Source organism: Saccostrea echinata, unplaced genomic scaffold, assembly GCF_033153115.1.
Source record: "Saccostrea echinata isolate AGI-Se365-2 ecotype Australia unplaced genomic scaffold, CSIRO_AGI_Sech_v1 ptg000012l, whole genome shotgun sequence".
In the NCBI taxonomy this organism is placed as follows: domain Eukaryota; kingdom Metazoa; phylum Mollusca; class Bivalvia; order Ostreida; family Ostreidae; genus Saccostrea; species Saccostrea echinata.
Genome location: NW_026889761.1, coordinates 24,021,652 through 24,047,817, shown reverse-complemented (window position 1 = coordinate 24,047,817; position 26,166 = coordinate 24,021,652). Strand labels below are relative to the sequence as shown.

The window sequence follows — 26,166 nt, the reverse complement described above, 5'->3', positions numbered from 1 at the left end:
TTTTATTTATCCTTTAGTTGAAAAACTCCACATAACTAGAAGGGAAGAATGAAGCAAAGGAGCTGTTGAAAAATTACATCCATTTTGAAATTTAATCATAAAATAATAATGTATATTGAAGTAAGTGTAATGGTTTGGGATGCGGATATCAGCCTGGGTAGCTCAGTCGGTAGAGCACCTGACTAGTGATGCAGGGGTCTTGGGTTTGATTCCCAGTCCAGCCATACATTTTCTCCTTTCCTGTTGCAGGTTTGGTGCCGTTGACCACCCCTGGACTTGCAGGTGAAAGTCCTGCCAGGGGCTAATAAGAACTTGGGTTGTGTCTTCGAGGGCGAAGACAATTTAAGGAGGGAGGAATGTAATGGTTTGGGCCGTGGATATCGGTGTGGGTAGCTCAATCGGTAGAGCACCTGACCAGTGATGTAGGGGTCCCGGGTTCGATTCCCAGTCCAGCCATACGTTTTCTCCTTTCCTGTTACATTAGTAAAATATTGAAAGATTTCCATATGTATAGATACCTTTTATATGACAATAAGTCATCAAAACACAGTAAATCAGAAGATTAATGATGCAGCATGATGTTATTAAAATGCATTATGTAAATGGCTAATTTTTTTTTGTTGGGGGGGGGGGGGGGGGGACTCAGGACCTTCATCAGATGAGGTGTTCATACTTGACCTACAACTGGAGTGGATGCCCTTGTTTAAGTGTCCAAATCAAATGAACATTGGCTATGCTTCTGGTTAGGATTTGTGATAAAGTCGTTCAAGTTGCATGTTCACCTTTTGTGTCACTGCTTCAGATCTCATTGATGTGATTATCTACCAGAAAAAAAAAATGAAATTTTAAAATTTTTAAAAGGCGTGGATCCAGGAATTTTTTCCAGGGGGGGTCAAACCCAGTCAAAAAAAACCCCCTAAATTCCCTTCCCAAACGTTTAAACCCAGAAAATTTCTTGACAAGCAAATGAAAAGAAAAGGGTAAAATTCATTTTCCCAAACATGAAAAACACTTATTTGGTGGTGGTGATGGTGGGGTCCACGTTTTCTAGGGGGAGTCCAAAGTCATTTTTTATTTGCTTCAATATATACTTTTAATAACTGCAAATTCCAGTGGGAGGGTCCGGACCCCTGACCCCCTCTAGATCTGCGCATGATCTGATTTTTTCTTGCTACTAATTAAAAAAAAAATGATTTCCTGATTGTAAATTCAATAAGCAATGATTCAAATGCACGGATTTCTAAACTGACATGAGCTAAAAAATTATGACATTGAAGAAGGAAAACAGTTGGAGAATAACAAAAAAGATTTACAAAATATAACAAAGATGGAGAAAGGGATCAGTGTCAGTGCTATGTACTTTATAATTACCGTATTAAACTACATGTACATATAATTTTACTCCATTATGTTGTTACTGATGTTAATTAAATGATTAAAATCAGCTTTGCTGTGGTATATGTGTTAAAAAAAACTTACCGTATTTGATTTAAACATTAAATTTTATTATGAATGAAACAAAATGAATCAACAGCAGGCACTGCCTATATAAGTCTTCATAGCGGATCTAATGGGGATTAGGGGGTCAGAATTCCCATTTGGATTCATATTGTACAGTAACCGAAAAAGACACACGTCTCCTCATCTGTTTTCTGGGTCGGGTTTTACATGTTTTATGAGTTGATATGAACCCCCAACCCTCAAGAAAAAAATTCCAGGATCCAACATTGGTCGTACATTTAAAATACTCGGCAAATAAGTAATTCCGTAAAATATTGTTTAATAAATGTCATCATATTAATATTTAAAAAAGAAAGATTGAGGAATTGAAGGCACTGCAGTCTTTGGAAATATTAAGTCATTTAACGTTATTTATAGCACCGAGTTCCAGCTACTGAAAGTGAATTGTTTGCAATGAATTATTTAACATGTAGTTCTTTAATATTGACATTTCAAAAGTGAATAAACACCCCTCCCCCCAAAAAATCACAACATCGAAATCTAGCATCGGTTGAACTAATTTTTATATCTCTTTTTTTTTTTTTTAAATAAATCTTCGTAATGTCAAGGATGCAATAATCTATTTATAGCAACGGGAATACCAATGTAGTTTAGTAACGGTCAGATAATGATCAATTACTAATTTTGGCACTCCGAGGTAGAGAGGAGAAGGATCTCAACAAGTAAGTAATATGTACATGTATAAAGTATTGTTTTTACATATATATACTGAAATCGTATTATTAATACCGAGTTCAGAGTAGGAGAATGCATTTAGTATTCTGTCATAGGTGCTAATTTCAGCATTTTTCATTCTCTCGTAAATGTCAATGTTGAATCTTTTCTAAATAACATTTTTACAGAAATGCAAATGGTATACATATCTTTCTTTTTCTTATAATACTGGAACATCAGTTTGCCCCCCCCCCCCCCCCTCCCGATCTATCCGGTAAGATTATGAGTTATAAATAGGTCTTTTCTAAACTTGTTTCTCTCTATGTAATCATATCTTCTATTGTTTCCTTTTAACGTTAAAAACAAAAGTCACACGGTTGACTGACATTTAAAACTTTTTTCATGCACGTGTTTAGTAATTTTAATGTTCCCTAGTTACTCACTGTTACAGGAAAACATATTTTAAAACCCCCTCATTGGTCCCGGAATTCGAAACTAATAACTATGGAACGCCGTAGCTGTCTGAAGGTCACTTTAATATTATATGAGGTGGTATAACCTTTATATGTAGTGGTGAAGTCATTATATGTAGTGGTAAAATCATTATATCAAGTGATAACTTTATCATATGCAGTGGTTTTATCATTATATACTGTGGCAACGTCATTATATGTAGTGGTTAAATAATGTAATGAAGTGATAGTACCGTTACATTAAGCTGTAAAATCATTATATGCAGTGCTTATTCCATTATATACATTAATGAAATCTTTCTATGATGTGATAAGTTCAATATATACATTTATAAACATAGTTTGTGTGAGAGTGCAATCATTACATTAAATGAAACACGCTGCATGTGCAGTGCCAAGTTCATTTCATTCAGTGCGACACCTTAACATGAAGTGAAAAATTTATTATGTGCAGTACTAACATCATTATATTACGTAGTAAAATTATTATATATATTTTAAAATCATGCTATGCAGTGGTAACATCTTTATATGAGGTGGTTAATAATTATATGTCGTTGTTAATTCGTTATATGAAGTGGTCAATTCTTTATATGCTTTAGTCGTTTCATGTTGTGCAGTGATAATTTCTTTATCATCATCTAAACTGGTCCTCTTAAAGATGAAAAACGCGCGGAGATCCAGTTGAAAGCGGGTGTTGCTAAAATCGGCAAATATGATACATGTACCAGTTTAAATCCCTTGAAAATATATGAATGATACCAAAAACGATATACATTATATAGGTTGTTAATATTTAACGTTGATCATCAACAACGAGTTGATTTATTCATGTTTATTCTCAAATGAAGATTCCTGTACAAAACCAAAGCATATGGGAGGGTATAGAAAACATAAAATGTAATGTCGTACACATTGTATATATATGAAACATTTTGGTAAAATATCATTGTGAGTGAAGTAACTTTATATATGAAAGACCACTTTGATCAACATGAATGGTCAGTATTCGATATTTATATGAGCGAACACAACATAATTTTCGATGCAAAGGCACCTATAAAGCGTGATTAACCATGATATTACCCACCCACCCCATCCCCCGTATTGGTCTAATTGTAAAACTGGAAAACAACACAAACCGATTGCACAGAATAACATTAAGATTGCTATGATGGAGAAATCATGCATTTTAAGGAAGGGAGGGGGGATGATGCATAGATGTACGTTGTCCACGCTTCAAGCATGTGTCAAGTGCCTGACGGTGGATAGCGCGGATCCAGGATATTTTTCGGGGGGGGGGGGTTTACACCCAAATAAAAAAATCATGTTCACTTTTAACATCAACTTTACAGGGGTCAGTGGGTTGTTTTTTTTTTGGGGGGGGGGGGGTTTCCAAGGTCATTTTTCTTTTATTTACTTTACTATGTACACATACTTTGCTTACACATGTGAAGTATGAATTAAAGCCCTAGCACCAACTGTTCAAAAGTTATGACCAAAGTTAATGTTGGGTAAAATTTTGTAAAACTGGGTAAAACTCAAAGGTCAAGGCCAAAAGGTCAAATATTATGATGGTTTTCAAAAAACTGGTCTTATCACAAGGAATACACATGTGAAATATGAAAGCCATAGTTTCAACAAATCAAAAGTTATGAGCAATGTTAAAGTTTTTGCGGACAAACAGACTGACAGACGGACGGACAGGGCAAAAACTATATACCCCCGAATCCTCAATACGGGGGCATAAAAATAGTTAAGCTTTACCAAAAGGTTTGTCTTTATATTTTTTTTTTATATATTTAAGGACATATATTTTCGTGATATTATTCATTTGTGTTTTAATGATGATGTATATTTTGCACATTTAATAACAATAGCTATCTCTTTTAAAAGTTTGAATTGAATAAAGATACATATATACTATTTTCTCATGAATAATCGAGTAACTATAGTTTGGATATTTTTTTTTAATTATTTTTTTTATTTATTTTTTTTTTTTTTGTCTCACTTAGTGGGTCAAATAAAATGTAAAAATTGTTCTAAATTCGTGATTTTTTTTTTTTACCAGACTCGATTCATTTTCCTTTCACCGGTGTCGCCTGAGTGGCGCAGTGGTAAGAGCGTTCGCTCTAGATTGTTAATCCTTACGTGGGGGTTCGAATCCCACTGTGGGACGTGGAGACCGGTCCTTCGGATGAGACTGTATAAACTGAGGTCCTGTGTCACAGTAGGTGCTGGCACGAAAAATATCCCTCACTGCTCAATGGCCCTAAGTGTCGAGTGTAGGTACAAATTTGCAGCTCTCCACCGGCAAGTGGTGGCGTCTCCGTATGAGTGAAAGATTCTCGAGAGGGACGTCAAACATAAAAAAAACAAATTAAAAACTATGTACACATAATAACTCCACAAATTTCAGGGGGTCCGAACCCTATCTCGAACCCCCCTCTATATCCACACATGCCTGTAGGTGTGATAGGCATGTCTTCTGTTCTTTCCTTAATGCCAGTGATCGTTGTCAAAAACACAAACGTTTACATAATAATTCTCTTTCTCCCCCCCCCCCCTTTCCACCTGTTTTAAAACACCATTGCCTGTTTCATAATAAATTATCAAAAAAGAGAGTTGTCTTCGGTGAATAAGCTTTAAAAATTAGATTTGAACGAGTGATGAATGACACATCAAGATAGATACTTGAGTGTGTGTCTAATTAGTATGTAATTGATTGACCACCGCATGTATACACTAAATGTAGTACTTGGGGGGAGAGAGGGGTGTGGTCATGAATAAATTACATTGTTTGTGTTATTTTTTTAAATAGAATATAAACAGTTTGATAAAGAATATTGGTTACTGTTTGATTTATATATATGCGTGTAGTAAATAATTTGATAAAAGATTTTCCGTTCCATTCCACTTTCCGTTCCTTTTTTCAATCCGCGTTTTAAATAGCAACACCCGCTTTCAACTGGATCTCCGCGCGTTTTTCATCGTTTAAGAGGACCAGTTTAGATGATGATAAAGAAGTTACCACTGCATAACATGAAACGACTAAAGCATATAAAGAATTGACCACTTCATATAACGAATTAACAACGACATATAATTATTAACCACCTCATATAAAGATGTTACCACTGCATAGCATGATTTTAAAATATATATAATAATTTTACTACATAATATAATGATGTTAGTACTGCACATAATAAATTTTTCACTTCATGTAAAGGTGTCGCACTGAATGAAATGAACTTGGCACTGCACATGCAGCGTGTTTCACACAAACTATGTTTATAACTGTATATATTGAACTTATCACAGTATATAAAGATTTTATTAATATATATGATAAAATAACCACTGCATATAATGATTTTACAGCATAATGTAACGATATTATCACTTCATTACATTGTTTGACCACTACATATAATAACGTTGCCATTGTATATAATGATAAAACCACTGCATATAATGATAAAACCATTGCATATAATAAAGTTATCACTGAATATAATGATTTTACCACTGTATATAATGATTTCACCACTTCATATCAAGGTTATACCACCTCATATACTATTAAAGTGACCTTCAGGCAGGTATGGCGTTCCATACTTCAGGCAGCTATGGCGTTCCATATATCTAACATAATGAATCAGTAACCAGCTAGCTGTAACTAGGCATAATTAACCACTAAAATAAACTGCACACTAAATAAAATCAATTTAGCAACTGATGTAATTAAGCTAAATCGTTGCACGTAGGTAAATCATTAAACTACTAATTTTAGATGTCCTTATGTAATCAATAAAAGTATAGATCAATGTACACAAGTACGGTGCTTGACGGTACATTATGTCGCCTTGTACATTTTGGCGCCGCTGCGACAATATTAACCTAGTGGCGGATTTAAGGGGGGGGGCACCCGGCGCGCCCCCCCCCCTTAAAACTGTCAAAAAAAATGTCTACTCGGTAGACCTCTTTTTTACCCTACAAAATCTCTAGAATCCAGGAGCCTGCCTACTTTTTTGCGCCCCCTCCCCCAACTTCAATTCCTGGATCCGCCCCTGTTTACCTACCCTCACTGAACATATCGTCGTTCATCATTACTGGCAATGTCGACAATTTATGCTGAGATGACCCCTTTTCCCTCGTTGCAGAATGGGTGACAAAATTTGCCTTACATACTGGCACATATTTTGATCAGCGATGACAAATGCCTCGGACGATTGCATTTTCATACAAATATCATCATATAAACTACAAAGAAAAAAAATCCTTAAGCAACTCGAACTAAGGGACGACAATGGTAGGAACCTATTGTCGCCGTCGACAATATGTATAATGTATTATAATATTTTCACTCGGCGACAATATGTGCAGCTGAAGTTAGGTGCATATTGTCACCAACGAAAAATCTACAAGACGACAAGATGTACAGTCACGACTGTGGGGGTCATTAATTACCTGGTTGATGGAGGTTGGATTAATTTAAGAAATAAATAATTTCGATTAATTCAAGAAATAAATAATTTCCCTCTGAAAATGATTGTACAACTGATTGGCCTGCAAATATGTACAGATATGACCTTTTCCCCTACTTAGGGGGAAGTCACATTTGATGGTCAGCCTAATATTTACTAAGAAATTTGGGGAGTTCACCAATGTCACCGGACAGACACTAGTTTACCTTCTTCAGGCACGTAGTCATGTCTCCCACGATCAAAAGCCTGATTTTACACTAGTGTCAGCCTCTGACGACGAGATTCAGGAGGAACAGTCACCCACTGCTACAAGAGACCTATATTGTGTCCGTTAAGGTAAACCCAACAAACCTCTGAGAGTTTGTCCTCCCTCTAGTCGGCCTCTTAAGTGGTTAGTCACGGTATTGTACTTTGCAATAACAACACAGTACTACTTATTTATTGTGGCAAGCCTACTGTGTCATATAATTCACCTAGTATTGCAAGTCTCAATATTAGGCCATGTACCGAACTAAGCTTACATATATCTCCGAAAGAACCTTCTGTCTTCTACTGTAAGACTAATGAAAGCCGCAGCTTAGCTGTGCTTTATAGCTCGACTTGTATATTCGGAATACACAGTTATAAATCGTTATAGTTGTGTGGCCATCGCAAGGCCATCGCAAGATCTTGTCCATACTTTTTTAAAAGGAGAGGAGAAAAACGCGACGGACCAGACCGGGATTCGAACCCGGACCCTCTGATTCTCTAGTCAGGTACTTTACCAACTGAGTTTTCTAGCCACCAGCACTAGAAGTGAAAGTCACGGGTCTTTCTGATGAGACCATAAAAACCGAGGTCCCGTGTCACGGTAGGCGTTGGCACGATAAAAAAAAACTCTCACTGCTCTATGACCCTCATTGCCGAGTTTAGGTCTAAATTTGAAGCCCTTCACCGGTATACGGTGATGTCTCTATATGAGTGAAAAATTATCGAATGGGACGTTAAACAACATACGACCAATCAATCAATATGGCCACTGGTGATCGGACACGTCTGACCGCCACACTTTAACTCTGAAACAGTTTAAAGCATCAGTTGCAAGTTGCTCACGACATAATGGTTTGTCTTGACTTTCATTCAAAGACTATCTCAAAAGTCAAGGTGACTGGACAGTGGAACGGTGAAATTCTGCATATCTCTGGTTCCTTTGATTGAGATGGACTCAAACTGATGTATATGCTGGATGTAACCCCAAAAAGTGTGTCAATGTCCAATCTCACAGACCAAAGTCATACCAATGACATTTTGAAATCATGAGATATCACTTTGTAACAAAAATTAAGATACACATTGTAAGTAAAGCATATTTTTGACATTACCATGATTACGGTAGAAAAGATTAAAATAATTTAAAGAACCTATAGTGGTTAACAAGTGGTATGTTTTGGCGAAAGGAAGAAGGTGTATGTTTTTTAAAAGCATATACAGGTAAACTTCGGTATCTCGACATCGGATATGTCGACAACCTGGGATATGTCGACGTCCGTCCGCGGTCCCGGCAGTATTTACTATATAAATGATTTGCAAAAACTCTGATATGTCGACCTCGGTAATCTCGACAACCCTGGTTATCTCGACGTATATTCACAGTCCCAAAAGCAAAATTTACCTGGTATATGTCGACATCGGCAATTTTCTGCTCCACTGAACCTAACTGTTTGTCAGATAGGGTCGCTCGTCACGCACGGACGGCTCCGGGTATCTCGACGTCGTCAAAAATTCACACCTTTCACACCCATGTTATAACTGCACGCTGCTTAATTAATTCTATAGACTGTGTTTGTAGGTGAATCCAAAGTCCCCTCGGCGTCTTTGAAACGTTAATTGCTTAATGTTCAGTTTGGGTAATATCACTGATAAATCTACACGATTCTGCTTAAATTTACAGGTGTTTATTTATGTCGAAACCTAACATAACTTTAAAAATTGAAAAAGATAACTAAATTACAAAGAATAATAAACATATTGAATAAATTCAAACTAAAGAATTAAACGATGTGCTAATAATATTTTGTAGTTAAAATACATTCAACAGGAAATAATCCGATTAACGACACGATTAACGGAATCATCCGTAATTCATGCATCTGTAATATCACTACGTTAGTTTAGATACACAAATCTCTTAAAAAATTAATATTAATGCACATTCTTCCTGAATGAAATAAGAAAAAAAAAAAATTACGCATTTAATATGTTTTAGTATCTCGGATGTCGACTGTATCATGTTTATGCGGTTCGGTTCGAAGTTTATAGAGCGCATTTCGTATCCTGTTCTGACAAAAAAGCAAGTAACACGCGAATGCTGGATGGAAAACTACAAAAATTTAGAACGATTTCGATAAAGAGAAAGAACAGGCTTTATAAATAAGATTTTTAAAAATAACTTCTTAGATTTTTAATAAAAATAGAGGGATTGCTGAAATAAGTTGACCTACAGCCTATATTGAAGTCATGTACGTATAATAAGCTTATACACATGTATGTGTTTGGTTATGCAGTGAAATCTTGGACGTCAAGTCTCAACTCTGATATCTCGACACCTCGGATATCTCGACATTTTCCGATGGTCCCGTCGATGTCGAGATAACGAAGTTTACCTGTACTCTTATTTACATATTGCCTGTTCGCAGAGTCAGAAGTCCCGCTTCTGATGATATAAATTGTGGGAAACTAGCAGCGGTCCATTTCATTTTTTAATGTCATGTAGATTGTTCTTTTTCAGCAAAGACGAAAACTGAATGACATACTTTTCGGAAAGATGAATTAACGACTATAAATGGGAGTGGTTATCTACAGCGAAATCCAAAAAAGTAAACCGCAGCGGTATTGCATGTGGTCAAGTAAACCAGAACGTGTCAATAAGTACACTAGGTATCACAAAGTATACAAAATAGTGAAAATAGTCAACGTTCAGAGAGATTTCCGGTTTATGTCGAGTGAACAGAGACCTTCGACTTCAGAAGCGAGCGGAGCAGTAGACGACCCATTATATTGACATACAGTGTTTCTTCTTCGTAGAAAAGTTCACGCAGGCTTACTTATATACATAATTTTCATCAGCAAAATAATAATAAAGATGATGCACAATAGTAAATCTGACTGCAGTTTATTGTACGATCGCCATCAGCCACAGTCTACGTCATATGATGAGTTTGGAAGTGGCGCGAATGTTCCTGATAGCGCCACAAGAACAAATAGATCTCCGAATTCACCTTTAGAAACGACCGGAGGACACACGGGGGACAAGGCTCTGAGACTAGCAAGAGAATATGGCATTAATGTATCTAAACCAAAGTACCAGCAGTATGCTGTAAAAGCTACACGTCTCAAAACTTTCGAAAACTGGCCTTCTTTTTTCATTCAAAAGCCAGATGATTTGGTAGACGCTGGATTCTTTTACTCGGGTATGTATACTAGTGATACTCATTACCAGGAAATTTACTCTGCAGCCTTCTTGCATTTAATTAACTGGGTTGCGGACAAATTATTACATTTTCAACTCGGAATAACGCATATTTTGTAAGTCTTTTTACCATGAAACTAAGAAGTTTTCATTTCTTCTCGTGTGATCTCTCGCTGCAACATTTGATAGCGAGCTTGACATTTCATTCTAAACAGCATTGTACTCACCGAACTTTTTTCTCTCTTTTTTGTTTTTTTAAAAATAACACTAATTAACAGTCTTTCAGAAAAGAAAGTTTTCGGTTAAAAAAAAACAACCAGTATATCTTAACATCGTAGCAGCTTTGTTAAGAACTCCTTTAAGTATCTTCAAAAATCAATGTTGGAGAAGAGCTAGTAAGCTGAAAGAACTTGTCTTCCGATCCATTTGTTCAATTGGCTGTGACAATAAATTCATTTAAAATGTCCAAACCAAAGTTTAACACAGGGATATATGGGAGAAATATTGAACTCAAGAACAATAGAACCACCAGAAGTAGGGTTTGGTAAGAAAAAAATTCTTCAACAGAACACTCAGAAATGTTACAAATAGTCAAAACTGCTTTACAAGCAACAATATGATGGGTATATTCAAGTTGCAGTGGTAAGAGAAACGTAGCTTAGATGAGCATCGTGGCCCTGTTGTTCTTCAGTTGCATTATCAATTATCTTTGGCTTCATTTTATTTAATTTAAGCAATCATGCTATACTTATAAAGCTACTTTTACACAAGCAACGGAAGTTGTTAGATCCAGTAAGCTATCTTAATTCTTATCCCTTATAGTCTTAGGATAGGCAACATTATCGTTTGGTAGAAAAGGGGTGTGGAAAGGGTGATAATAGTAAAAAAAAAAAAAATTTTTTTTTTACTTCTTGTAAACATAGTTTTTTTTCAGTAACGAACACTTTGAACTTAATTTATTAAGCCATATTTTATCTTTTCATATCTTATTTATTAATTTTGGATTTTGTAGGAAAGGGTGATGCTGTTTTTTGCTTCTTCTGCGGTCTGGGTTTACAAGAATGGGAGGAAGGGGACACACCGTGGGGAGAGCATGCGCGATGGTCCCCTGAATGTGTCTTTGTAATAAATGTCAAAGGACGTGACTTTATCGAAATAGAGAGACTGCGAAACACAAACCCAGCTGAGGTATGTGCATAAATACATAATTTTTTTCTCCGAGATCATTGTCAATACTATTTCTTGTTTTGTGCCAAATGTATGAGAACTAAATATATATACTTGAAAATACGTCTTTTAATGTAACGTTTGTGGCGTAATCGGTAGCTCGTTGAACTGACGATCGAAGAATCTTGAGTTCTATTCCTAGCACTGGTTCACAAACATTTTCCCTCAGAAAGACAGCTATTTCGGTATAGTATGTTTATGTCATATAAATCTATACTATGCGAAAGTAGTTGGTTATTGATTACTTACAGGAAGCATAATAATGACAATGATACAGTTATTAACTGGGTAAGAGGGCAACATATGATTTGTTGGGCAATATTTTCACCTTCAGGTTCAAAAAATCATATGTTGGCCGAATCCCAGTCTATAACTGTATTGTTATACCATTCACCTAAGATAGAACAGTAAAATGAAAACCTTTAAACAGATTTACTCAGTATAATTAAACAATTTCTTTATAAGTAATATTTTGGCTTTTAAAATAAAAATGAGAACAAGGAATGAAAAAAAAATCATTAAATTATTATAACACAGAAATTTTAATATATTTTTTCCCGTGACGTCATCTTTCAAATAGCATACGCAGTAACTCTTGAAACTTCGGCTATTTCCGTTTCGCCGATACTAAACGATGACTAATTACTTGTGATGTAGCAGTGACGTTGCGGTCTAACAATTCTTATGTTGGACTGACAGACCGGTTAAGACCGATGAAAAAAAATTGTTTGATTTTTATTTGTAATAAATATATAGAAAGATATTTATAAGAGTACAAGTGATGAATTATGTTAAGTGATGATAATAATAATAATGATATTCGTTACCATAACTATTATATCCGTGATTATGAATATAATATTATTACTAGAAGTGTAATAGTACTAATAATGATAATAATATTTGTAATTATAGCTATTATATCGATGTGGATCTGAAACCTGCTTTTTGTATAATACTACAAGAAATAATATTCATAACTATAATATCAATGATTCTGCACATAGGTAATAATATTCTTAATAATAGGTTTAATATCAGTGATTCTGAATATGATATTTCCGATATAAGTTCAATACTACGTATAACATTGATAATAATATGCGTAACTGTAGCTTTAATATCAGTTGATTATGAATATGATATCACCATTAATTTTATAAGTCTATCGCCGATAATACTTTAAATTTTGATAATAATATTCCTGATAGCTTTAACACCAGTGATTCTGAATATGATTGATGTCAGTGCTATAAGTTTAATACTAGAAACATTGATAATTCTATTCGTAATGATAGTAATTATGAAATATTACTTATTTAAGTACATAATACTTGTGACTATGATAATAATATTTTTATTTGTGGTTACCGGGGTATTATATTAGTGATAATGTTTTTCTGAAGTTAAGTGGCCAATAATTTAATTGTTTCTTCTATGAAATTGGAATTGATGTTCTTAACTTCTTTTGCAGTATCTTGCAAGAAGGGAATCGTGCATGATAGAGGACAAAACTAAAGGTAATAATTAGAGAAACAAGTAGATAAAGTATGGAGTATTTTTATTATATACAAAATTCAGAATTTCTTTTCAAGAAGGAGGAAAATAACGAATTCATTTGGTTTTTAATTTTCTAAACTGTTTTTCAAAAATTTCTTACTGATTAAACCTATTTATAAATTATGTTATAATAACTTGAGTTACTAAAATGACTTACGGAAAATCCAAAGATGTGTAACACATTGAAAAAATCTTTAAAACTTACTAAATTTAATAATGAATTTGTCTGTTTTTTGTTCCAAAGAAAATAATATAACAAATGTAGCCCTTCATTTGGTCGATCCACAGATATATCGACTTCAAAGAAAAGCTTATCGACTTTCCACTTCGTGCTCAGTACATATGCTTTTCTGTGAAGCGATATATCTATAAATCGACCGCATAAAAGGGCTATATTTGTATATTGACTTTTTCCATCTTGTATTATTTTGTGAATTTGCAATATTTTAGGAAAGTCTGAAATTGATACTATGAACAGTCCAGCAATTCAGAGCTTGCTTCAGAATGGGTACGGAGAATCATTAGTTAAACAAGCAGTTACAATTTTCCAGAAACGAAATCGAGGTAAGTCTCCCACCAAAGATTAAAAACAATTCAATAAATTTTACAAACTTTTGTGCTATCATAATTTATTTAATTGTACTTAAATTGTAGGCAAATCGTTTTCGGCGAAGGAGCTTTTGGAAATAATATTTGATATTGAAGACAACAATATTCCGTTTGAAGAATCAGAGAAGAAAGGTAAGTTAATTGCAACAATATAATTAAAAACAACATACATGTATATCAAATGGATCCACCAAAAGAAATGCTGACCATATATTTATATAAATTCCAAAAAGAACTTTCAAAAATTCTTTGAGAAAAAATATCATGTTAGAAGAAAATTGTTCCAAAACTTAAAATTATCCTTTTTTAAATTTTAGATGACCCAGTTGTTCAAACAGACAACCTTGTCATAAAAGAAAATGAAGAACTCCGGAAGTCAACGTACTGCCGGAAGTGTTCGACTAGTTTTGCGTCAGTTGTCTTTCTTCCTTGTGGACATTTGTGTACTTGCTCAGATTGTGCGCCATCTATTAAGCATTGTTTGTTGTGTAATCAGTTCATTAAGGGCACAGTCCGCACCTATCTGGCTTAGTATATAAACATTTATATAAGAGTGCTGCTTTTATGCATATCAAAACTTTTCTCATAGAAGTATGATTTAAAGAATAATGAAGCTAACTTTCTGAAACTATCAGCGTTTACATTTTTTGTTTACAGTGAATTTCTAATTTTTTTCAATTAAAAAAAAAACAACTATACAAATGAGTTATACAGGAAATTGTACAACGGATAGTGTTTATGTACTGTCATACACTGTATGAATATTACAGATAGTGTTTATGTACTCTCAATTAACTGTATTATAGATAATAGTGATTATACACTTTCTAAAACACTGTACAAAAGAAACTAAGTATATAATGCCATCTACAAAATTGTTGTTTATTTCTTGAAATGTAATACACATATTGTGATTGAAAGATGTATAAAATGACATTCTCTACACTTTCAATTTCTATTTACTTTATATGTGTTTTGATTAAAGTTTTTAAAGCTGATTTATATATAATTTAATATTTTAAACATAATACTGTGTTAAATTGGTCTTTCAAACACTGAAATTTCTGAAACAATTGTCATTATTGATAAAGATCTACTTTATGATTAATATAGTCGGATCCACATATACAAATACTATGATATAAAGAAAGCGGATATAAGAATTCCTTTTTATATGATTCTATATAATTTTTTACTGATTTTAATAATTAGAATTTGTATAATTAATATCTAGTACAGTTACCTTGTTTCGTATAATGACGGCTTTTGTCCTTATGATGAACTTCAAAAGGACAATAATGCAGTACTGAACATGTTTTATGATTGGTACATTTTTTTTCTTTATATGACAATGAACCTTCCTGTAATGGAAACTTATGGATCTGACATGTAATATCAACATTCCACAGATTATTTCTTTTTTTACTAAAAACGTAAGAAAGTATTTTCCAAGGATGATTTCAAATGTTCCTTTGTGAAAATTAGATTTTAGGCAGTATTTACTTGTTTACTAAGTTAGAGTTTTGTTTGTGCAAAACGGATACATTTTATGTAGTATAATTGATGAGGCATTAAAATTATACAAGTTGCATATAGTTAAGTTATTGTCGTGGATAAAAATATCAACTGACTTTCAAAGGCATTCGTGATGTATGGATCATGAAAAAAATCTCTTATGACCTTAATGAATATTAATAGTAGATATAAAAAAGAAACACCATAATTATTTCAACGAGTATTCATTTGGAGACCACATATTCAATTCTGGAAGAAAAAAAAATCATGCTGAAATGTAGGAATTGTAAAATGAACATTTACAGACCTAGAGTCATCATTTATCATAAATTTTAGTTGTAAGTTTACCATCAATATCGTTTTCTAGTAAAACAACCAAATATGAATTCCACATAGTATGCAACCAGATAGGAAATAGATGTGTCAGACTCTGTGGTATCTTTTATTGCGAGTTCAGTATGGGATATATCGAATCAACGTACGTAGGGGTGAAACTAATTATTGTTACTTGATAAAACGATGTCGATATATATATAAATGTCAAATTGAAGGTCACAGCAAGGGACTTCTTCTTTTCTTAAAGAAGATTTTTAATTAATTATGCTTGATATGAATAAAAAAAAAATTAGGTCTGCTAAGAACAGGGCACAGTAAGTACCCATTCTAACAGATTGTTGGAAGATCTGATTTCTGAAAACTACATAGATATTGTCATTGAGAAATTCAAGCATCTTTTAAATATTAACGAATATGAAAGTTTCAATATCAAAAAGAAAATTGTGAATGAAAGGAGAATTTAACAAACGTTTATTCTTAAAGAAAAAAAAAACAACAACACATTTTCCACACCTTAATGACCAGTATGACAAGTTTAAATTGGTTAAATAACGAAGGAGTCTGAACATATTGAACTCCTGTATGGTAGCTAACCGAAAATAACTTTTACTAAAGTCAAGTCTACCAAAAACTATTTCATCGCATTAATTCTAACCTCCCAGTGAAGTGTACATCATCCAAGATGTAGACTGTCATTTCTTACATTTTTGAGAGGATTGGAATACGCCTTTTAACTGATTTCCCCACCTCAATCCTTTTTGCATCTTGTAAATCTAAGTTCTATCTTATTAAAAAGATCTTTTTTCAAAGTTTCAATTGCCTGCAAAAATTTATATGCATTATCAAGAAATAGGCTCCTTTGTATTCATTTTTATGACAAAATCATGTAAATTGATCTGTATCATATTAAAAACCTTGAGTTGAATAAAATTTAGATAGACAGAAACTTTGATTAGTTAGCTATAAAATGAAATCCATATTACATATATGTTCATAACATTCCTACATTTAGGAAGCACGGAATTATTTTACATGGTGATGACAATCAGGTCATTTTTGCCATAGCAAAATATTAGAAGTCGTTGCTATGGAAACCAAGGAGGAACTGTCCAAAATTTACCCAGCAATAGTCTTTATATAGGACACTCTTTAATATTATAGTGATAAATTAAAATTCCATGATAGTGCGTGGCCAAGCATTTTTGGTCCTTACAGAGAATTGATGTTAAACTGCAAGAAACATTCCTCTTTTCAACATTGACTCAAACACCACAAATCACGTGACTCTCCGCTCATTTATAAATACAAATCTGAAAGGATTATCACCATGATAGCAAAGTAAATGTTGATATTAAAGATAATTTTATGATTTTGAAAGGTCCATAGAAGAGGAAAACAACCGCTTATATATATATATATATATATATATATATATATATATATATATATATATATATATATATATATATATATGGACAACATACTTGAAATTTATTTGCTATAATCCCCATTATGCCATGTTAGTATATCCAAGAGGATTCTTTGTTGGAGCATAAAACAGGAAAAAAAAAACCCAGCATCTAAAGCAAGGAAAGTAGTTTATAAGAGAAAAGACATTGGTTACATTATTAAAAAAAAGAAAAAAAAACATCGAAATCTGGCGCGAAATTTCTCATGTTCCACAATGTTTACTCAGTACCGTCAGTTCTACAGTAGGGGAAGGCGGTGGCTGTTAAGCCGTAGTATGTTCCTCTAGCCCCTTTAGTGGTGTCGTATCCCCAGAACACACACTTGGTACGGCTACATTTGGACGCCAAAAACTTCTTATAGGTACATTCACAGGCCCTCAACTTACACTTGTCTCTAATGGATTCCACGTAGTATGCTACAGCTTTCAGATGTCCACAAGCTTTGCTGAAAGTCGCCTCTAAAGCGATCAAAAAAGTAGATTGAGTTACAAACCCGTAAAGAAATTTATAAATTTAGGCATTGCAAGTCCATCATACAAACCATTAAAGTTAATGTATTCTTACTTTTAAGCTTATGGATCCTGACCGGTTTTTTTGGGTTATATGTACACCCTGGTTGCCTCCTTCCGCCATTGACGTAGATATCCAGGTGACCACATGGTTTTCTCATTCCATAACCTATGAAAACATACATTTTTGTCTTGAAGTAGACACTATTAATCCCCTGTCGTTGAAACCGGAGTTAACGTAAGATTTCCTCTTAGTCTGTCCTCTGTCAGTCAGTCTGTCCAACCTGGTTTTCCGGACTTCCCCCCCCCCCCCAGATGCACATTGAGCCGAATTTAGTATATCTTGATAAATTACAAATCAAATTTTGAATTTTCTTTTTCGAATTATGCCCATACAAATAATGTTTCATTTATAATTGTAGCTGTATTTTCCAGATTATTCTGGTCAACAAAAAATAATGCAGACAAGCAAAATAGTAAAGATATGTGTTGCTAAAAATCAGAATTTGGGGGTTCAATTTTATAGGTACCCTTTAGCCACAAAATAATAACCTCGTTGAGGTAATACCTTTCATAACGATCGACAAGTTTGCATAAGCTTAACATTTAGCAATGCAAGAATGTAATTGACTCCATCCCATTAAAATGATTCTACAATTAAATTTCAAGAAAATGTATTCATTTTTATGAAAGGATTCTAGATGTAAACAGACACGCAGACAGAAAGATACAAACATATATTTTTGAAAACAAGGTTGCCTTTTAACTACTTATATTTTCCCATAGTCTTAAGATTGTTCTGTACTTGCTGTTTGGTTTACTTTCATTGTCTCACTGATCAGAGAATAAACATAGTGCTATTCTGTACCTCCTACTTTATATTTTGATCAGATATTAGGGCTTCTCAATAGCAAAAATAGACTACTCATATGAGATCGAGATGGGAGGGGGTTATCATTTTGTGAGCTTACTTGTGCTCACAGTTTCATTTTGTTTTCTTGGAAATTTTTTCTTGCATTAAAATTTAATTACAGCAATGTTCGAAAATAAGTAAATCATACTTAAACTTTAAGACTGCGATAACATTTGCGATAAGGTCAAATGTTGAATCATATCAAAAGTCAGTGTACATAAAAACTACTAACCAAAAGGTCTAGCGTCTGTATGAATGATATCGACGAACTGGGCACTATCCTTGTTAATTGCAAACGATGAATTTTCAAACAAGGGACTAGCTGGGTCCAAACCTAAAATAAAATTTATATAGGAAAAACACCATAAAATGGAAAACATACCTAAAAATATGTATTTGGATGCTACAGAATGGCATGTAGAGTTAAAAATTCCAATATGGGTATGTTATTATTTAATTTCTTTTTTTTGCCGAGCCTCTTGCATTATGTAACAATTATAAATGACTTTTTGTGATAAATGTGTTATTGAAATAAAGTGTTCTAAAAGAAAACACTTTATATCAGACAAATTTGAGCATTTTTTCTTCAGAGGCAAAGATAAAAAAATACACAAAAAGTATAGAAGACATTCCTTGTACTTACCAGTGATACGACCTATTTTTCCTTTTGAAAGTTTTCCCGCCTCTGCAGCTGCATGTGCTCCCAATCCTTGTCCCATGAGATGGACTGTATTCCAGGGAATCTTGTTCTTTTTCAGAAATTGGTACACATAGGCTCCAACAGTCTGGACGTTAGAGGCAGACTGAGCATAATTAATGCTGGCTCCTCTACCCCAATCAATAAGCAGGACATTGTGCTTTCTCTGTAATTTTTTTTCATATCGCATTTTATAAAGAAACATGTTAAAAATAGTCAAAATACAGCATATATTTGCTATATACTTTGGATATCCATACACACTGTAATAAAAAATTAAAGGTCAAATTTTCATCGTTTGTTTCTGAGTATAATCTTAACAAATATTGTATGCAAATATTTGCTTTCAAAAAATAAGAAATATACAACATATGAAAGAAATACATTCTCTCTCTCTCCCCCCCCCTCTCTCTCTCTCATATATATATATATATATATATATATATATATATATATATATATATATATATATATATATATATATATATATATATATATATATATATATCTCAAAAAAAAACAAACAAACTCTACAATGTCTAGATATCGAACATCTGAAGCATCTGGAACATGATCCTCCTATGTGTTCATGTTCTTCTTTACCCTACAACTATTTATTTATGGATTCTGTGGAAGATTACTCCTGGCAATGGGCCAAACATAAAAAAGATCTTGATACTTTGTCTGAATGGATTAAAAGGAATCTCGCATTAAGCGATTGAGGGGCAATATGAAAACCATCTATCCTCCTGTCTTCAAAAATTCAGAAGAAAAAAAAAAAAGAATTGATAGATTACAAGATCAATATGTACTGGTCCCAGCTGACAAAGCAGGTATAAAAATTGTCTTTGTTTGTTAGGCTCATTATTTTAATTGTATTTTAGATGAAGTTGGATTTAATTAATATTGCGCAAGTGGTACATGTAATTCAACATATAGTTCCCCTTTACGGAGGAAATTCCTCAAAACCACATGTCATTTCTAAATATTTCCAACAATCAAAATGAATTTAAATTTGAAACCTATTCTGGATTCCTAAACTACATCAAATCCTCACAAACAAAGAAACATAGTGGGTTCCAGTAATTGTTCTACCAAGCCCCTTTCTTTACTCCTCACTAAAATATTACAGCAGTGACGGAGAAATTTCAGAAGTACTGTACATCAGTATACTGATATATATATTCGAGCGTGGTGTAAATAAGATATGGATACTTAAAAACTCCAAGGAATTTTTTGAAAATTTAAAATCACAAAATTTACTAAAATCAATAACATAAAAACGCACGGCTCTACACAACCATTCTCCAAAATGAATTTAAGTACCGGCCTTTTGACATCATAGACAGCTCCTTTTTCAATAAAAATGGAACTCGTAAATTTACTTACCTTCACATTGGTCATTTGTAAAATTATTTTGTTAAAAAACATTCTGATTGTACACACAAGTACTCTGAAGTTGATATTAAAAAAGATGCTTGAGTTTCTGATTGACAATATTTTTGTAAGTTTTTGAGATCAAGTCTTCCAATCTCTCGAAATTCCGATGGATAGTAATTGCGCCCCGTTATTAGCAGACCTATTTTTGCATTCATTTGAAGCAGAATTTATTTAAAAACCTCTACATGAACAAGTCTCTTGTGGCATTCAAATCAACATTTAGATATATCGATTAACACTATTCATTTTCATTCCCACTTTCAAATTGATTCCATATATCCTTCTGAACTTAAAAAAGAGAAACCACAGAGTCTGTCACATCTGTTTCATATTTGGTTATTTTTCTAGAAAAGGACATTAATGGTAACCTAACAACAAAACGTTATGCTAAATGTGATGACTTAACTTTTCTATCGTCAACTTCCCTTGTTTATGTAGGAATATGCCATTTTCACCTGCATATGGTGTTTATGTCTCCCAGTTGATTCGATACGCAAGAGCATCCCCTACAATTTCTAAAACGAGGCAAGCTATTGATGAAAAAGTTGATGAAACAAGAATATCAACAGTCTTGTTTAAAGTCAACATTTCACAAATTCAATGGACGCTACAATGGCCTTGTCAGCAAATACAATCTATTTTTAAGTCAAATGTTGACTGACGTTTCCCATACAAATTGTTGGGCCATTAACAAAACCTACGGGTTTTTCTGTTTGCCCGATACTGACAAGGATCACACGGCGGGTTTGAACGGTCGACGTGGGATACTTGCTCCTCCATTTCACTAGATCCAACCTTTGCTGTTTTTTTTAAAGGTCTCTGTTTGCTCTGATCGTTTCAATTGACTTTTGTGGTTTATTATTGTTCGTTATCTTCATATTTCCTAGTAAATGTATTTGTATTTTGAGACTGTCCAAGAAGGTAGATTTTCCCTAACCTTGACATGTGCACTGAAGTCAATGTAAGTTAAATATGATATAAAATAAGTTGGTTTTCTATTGCAGTTTTCCCACAATAAAACCCTAATTGGCTCCCTTAAAAACATTTTTGAAAAGTCTGAAATGCTTATCCCCTCAGCTGTCTTTACTAAAATGAATCCCGTTGCACTCTCTGAATTAAGCTTAATAATTAGATTAATATATATTATGTGCAAAAAAACAAACAAACAAACAAACAAAAAACAAACAAACAAAAAAAAAAACAAAAAAAACAAAAACAAAAAAACCCCCAAAAAACAAACAAACAAAAAATTTATTGTAACATTTTACTATATCCATTTTTAGTAAGATTTTCCCCTATACTTTCTTAAAAAAATTAATTCATGATGATGAGATATTTATATATAACTGAGTTTAAACACGAAACAAAAAATAAGAATCCATTTCTCAAGCAATTTTAATCAGTCATCTTACTTTTCTCAAGGAGGACGCCAGGTCCTTTATCTCCGGAAGTGACGAATCCACCAAGTATCCATGAATGATGATATCAGTTTCTTTGCTTCTATCAAAACTTCGTGGAAGGGCCGTGTTTTCTGATATTTCATTCACACCCTCTAACCAAAAGCTTTTCAGCCTCATATCCTCAGGGCTTTGAGGGGCTTTGTTGAATCGTTTGCTCATACACATCTTTAAGGCCAAGATTACAAAGCAGAGGTCTGTAGCTCTACCTACGACTACAATGTTTTACTATAATATGTATTGCAGAAGATATATCAATACTTGTGTGACGAAACTGAGTACATACCTCAGTATGGATCGTGTATTTGTAAAAAGCTGAAAATTGAGGACATATTTACAAAAAAGTGAAGTTAAAATCTAGATCTGAGTTTACCAAATTTCTTCGTATCAGTTGAAATTGTAGCTAAAATATCTGTAAATGCACATTACCTTCATTAGTGTCCGACAATACACTGTTTGTTACTTCTCCTGAAATATTTTTACAGTTTATGTATCAAAAAAAAGAAAGAAAAAAGAAAAGAAAGAAAAAAGAAATAAAATAAAATAATAAATTAAAATGCATTTTAGTTTAACTGGATGTTTAAAATATATAACACCATGAACCCTTGACCAATGGTCATTCTTTTCAAAATATCATTGTATATTTAGATACACGTACCATTCCGTCTATAGTTTAATCCAATCTGAAAGTATTTTTATTTATCTCTTGCAATTTTTCTTTTCCTATCTTATTTCCGAGAATGGCTACATCAAATGGGACCAGCTTGTGAAATTTGACTCAAGCTTAGTTTTATCCGAACACTTGGTATAGTGTTAAATGAAATATGATTCGTTTATGTTAGAAAACAGGACCTACAGCTGTATATTGTATCCAGAACTGGCAAAATTAAATATGTCAAGTCTCTAATTATATATGATCGCGTTATGCAATTACGCAGAACATGTGGCATCCAATTCGATATCTACATATATCGACAACGTAATCAATTATAATATTCATTTACATTTCATCCATGTTGTGCTTTGATATAACGCACTGAAAAAAATACCACTGCATGAGTCTGACTCATCTCTATTTCGTATTTGAATGCTATACTGTGAGAGACTCTGAAAGCAAACTAACAAATAACCTTTATCGTAAACTCGAAGACTTCAATTATTTTATCGTCAGGTTCCCCTTTTTTATGCAGCGAAATACCATTATCCCCTGCATATGGTGTTTGTGTCTCTTAGTTGATTCGATATAAGCGTATTCTGTGAACGATCAATTTCTGACCCGAAGCAAACTACTGACAAATAAGTTGGTGTTACAAGGGTGTCAACGGTGAACATTTCCAAATATTATAGTCGATACAATTACCTTCTTTCGCAAATTTAATCTGTCTTAAAGCCGAATGTTAACTGACGTTTTCAATGTAAGTTATTACAATATCATTTCCAAATTTTTCCCGTTTACTCGATCAAGACAAAGGGTTCACGGCGGGGTTGACCGGTCGACAGGGGATGTTTACTTCTCCTTGGCACCTGGTATCACGTCTAATTTTTCAAGAGTCAATTTTTGCTCTGCTCTCAATTTGAAATTTGAAATGAAGTTTAAGGAATGATGATTTTTCGTTATCTTGACATTTCATTTATATATTATATACAATTTATATCACAATATATCAGCATTTCAGGTCAGACGGGATGTATGGGTTCCAGTATTTATCATACGTGATTTTTCAGCGGAATATTTCATGCAAAGGATGACTGCACTTAAGGACATGCAAAATTTGCGACAAAATAAACTTTCAAAACAAGCATTTTTTTTTTTCATTGCAAGAATTGTCAACATCCAATCTACAACTTTATGTAATTACGTTTAATAAAAGTGTGTATTTACGAAGTTCGAATCTGTTTTCAAAGGCAGGGGACATCACAATTTCTTGAATCTCCGTACGATAATGAGGACGCCCATATTTTTACTGACTTTATACATAGTCAGCGCATGTTTGTCTATTGTTCTACGTTTAACAGTAGTTGTATATTTGCATAAATAATAATGTGTCAAAAGGAGATTAATAGACAAACATGCGCTCATGGTTAAAAAGAGAAAAAAACTGCTTCTTCTTACATTCGCTCTCTGTGTTGTAACCAAGGATTGTGACATGTTGAATATTATAATTCACCACGTGATGTCTTGCCTCAGGTAACTTTGTGAATGCTAAATAACGTCACGTGACTTGTTAGCATTATTGTGCTAACTATAGGACATTGTGTTCGAAAACGTTAGGCCATCTGGCATTGATATACAATCTGCTTTAATTACATTGACGTGCTCATATTGCTAGTTTCGTTTTGAAACCTTTGTCAGAAGTGTATTTGTGCCATACAGAATGGAGAGGAGATTGGAAAGAGTGATCACGTTCTTTTTTCAAATATGTCATTGTTATTTATCGTCTAATTTTAGACCCATTCTTACAATGTTAGCTCCACCTCTCATGCATATCTAATGTTCAATCAAGGGCAGGTAAGTGTAAATTCACTATTTGGAAAGCAGTAAGGACAAAAACATTGAATCATTTTATTGTATCACAGTCTAAAATCATTTTAAGATTTAAATTTGGTTCCAAATTGACAGGATTCTTTCATAAACATACAAAAGTGAAATAAGATTTAGATATAAAAGCAACAGAAGCAACCGAAAAAAACCCCAAAACAGGTGTTAAGTGCAGTCATCCTTTATTAGAAATAACCGTACAAAAGGCATACAATGATAAAATGTAACCAAGGCTTTTAATTGCTCCAATTTATTCATGTATCAAAAAATTGTCTTCAATCAGTTTATTTCATATATTTCACATAAAAATATTTTGATAGTTAAGTTTGATGTGAAATCGTATTTCTCTCAGTTTACTTACGTTTTCCGTTTCCCACACAAACTAGAAAAAAGATTCGTGCAAAAAATAAATCACTATATTCAGAAAAGTAAGATTATTGCAATGTAAATTATACTTTCTCCTGTTTAAAACATTTTTATGCATATATAATATTATATTTTAAGTATCATGTTACATGGGATTCAAAAGGGATTGATAATACTTTGTCTAAAAAAATATTTATTGTAAGGAAAATTAATTCTACACAATGAAAAACAAAATATTTACATAAAACACCTCACCTGCTCTGTCGTGGCAGTGATAGCTATGGTGTCCGCCCATTTTGTCCGCATCCAGGGCTCTAAGTTCATTCCTTTTTATACATTTAACCATTGATTTGAGAAACGCACGTGCTGTATTGTAAATATTTATGATAAAGAGAAAGTAAATGAAAAAATGACACTTGTATATTTGGCTAGAGTATGATATCATGCATATGACAGGTAGGACTGGCAAATTTTGAATGTTATCGTCAATATTGATTAAAATGTGTTAGGTAAAAGACATATGAACAAATACCTAATTAAACATATGGTGTTAGAAATTTTAAAATTTTGTCCGAACAGCTGAGGCATTCTACATCAATAGAAACAACTTCTTTTGCCTTCATTTTGCCATTTTCTTGAGAAACAGGCCAATTTTGATCCCCTTCTCATAGAAAATTGCATATAGAGATATTTTAGAATTCGGACATTTTGCACATTTTAAACAGAATTCGGGCAAATTCTTATACCTATCTTTGTGTACACTGGAAGAAGTGTTCCCTGACCAAAAATACAATAACAAACTTAAGTTTATTATATTTAATTACAGTGCACAATAGCTATCAAAGTTTTTACTATAGTAAATAAAAGTATTTTTACTACGGATTTCATGTTGTTATATTTCATGTTCTCCAATTCATATAATCAAATTTTAAATAGAATTATT

At 33.2% G+C, this 26,166-nt stretch overlaps 2 protein-coding genes and 1 long non-coding RNA gene across 4 annotated transcripts in view; 2 read left to right on the top strand and 1 right to left on the bottom strand.

Annotated features, from left to right (window-relative positions):
- LOC133186153 (uncharacterized) overlaps nt 1-15,571 on the top strand; it is a 235,607-nt gene extending 220,036 nt beyond the window's left edge. Inside the window, exon 2 of the long non-coding RNA XR_009721010.1 lies at nt 15,502-15,571. This is a non-coding gene — a long non-coding RNA (uncharacterized LOC133186153). The remainder of the gene's footprint in view (nt 1-15,501) is intronic.
- Nucleotides 2,159-14,884, top strand: LOC133186147 (baculoviral IAP repeat-containing protein 3-like). 2 transcript variants are annotated; one of them, XM_061321419.1, is made up of 7 exons: nt 2,159-2,183; nt 9,906-10,587; nt 11,599-11,774; nt 13,288-13,333; nt 13,824-13,937; nt 14,028-14,114; nt 14,300-14,884. In XM_061321419.1, the coding sequence occupies exons 2-7, from the start codon at nt 10,260-10,262 to the stop codon at nt 14,512-14,514; spliced, it is 966 nt and encodes a 321-aa protein (XP_061177403.1). In that variant the 5' UTR covers nt 2,159-2,183; nt 9,906-10,259; the 3' UTR covers nt 14,515-14,884. The 2 variants fall into 2 exon arrangements, with proteins under 2 accessions (XP_061177403.1, XP_061177402.1); XM_061321418.1 differs by lacking the exon at nt 2,159-2,183 and adding an exon at nt 7,322-7,474.
- A 1,843-nt stretch (nt 15,572-17,414) lies between the features above and the next one.
- On the bottom strand, nt 17,415-25,518 carry LOC133185573 (pancreatic triacylglycerol lipase-like). The gene is made up of 8 exons (XM_061320872.1): nt 25,479-25,518; nt 25,219-25,239; nt 22,748-22,786; nt 22,274-22,533; nt 19,368-19,587; nt 18,957-19,058; nt 17,867-17,980; nt 17,415-17,760 (listed from the first exon to the last, which is right to left on the bottom strand). Exons 1-8 carry the CDS (start codon nt 25,516-25,518, stop codon nt 17,522-17,524), a joined length of 1,035 nt encoding a protein of 344 aa, XP_061176856.1. The 3' UTR covers nt 17,415-17,521.
- Nucleotides 25,519-26,166: the final 648 nt, after the last annotated feature.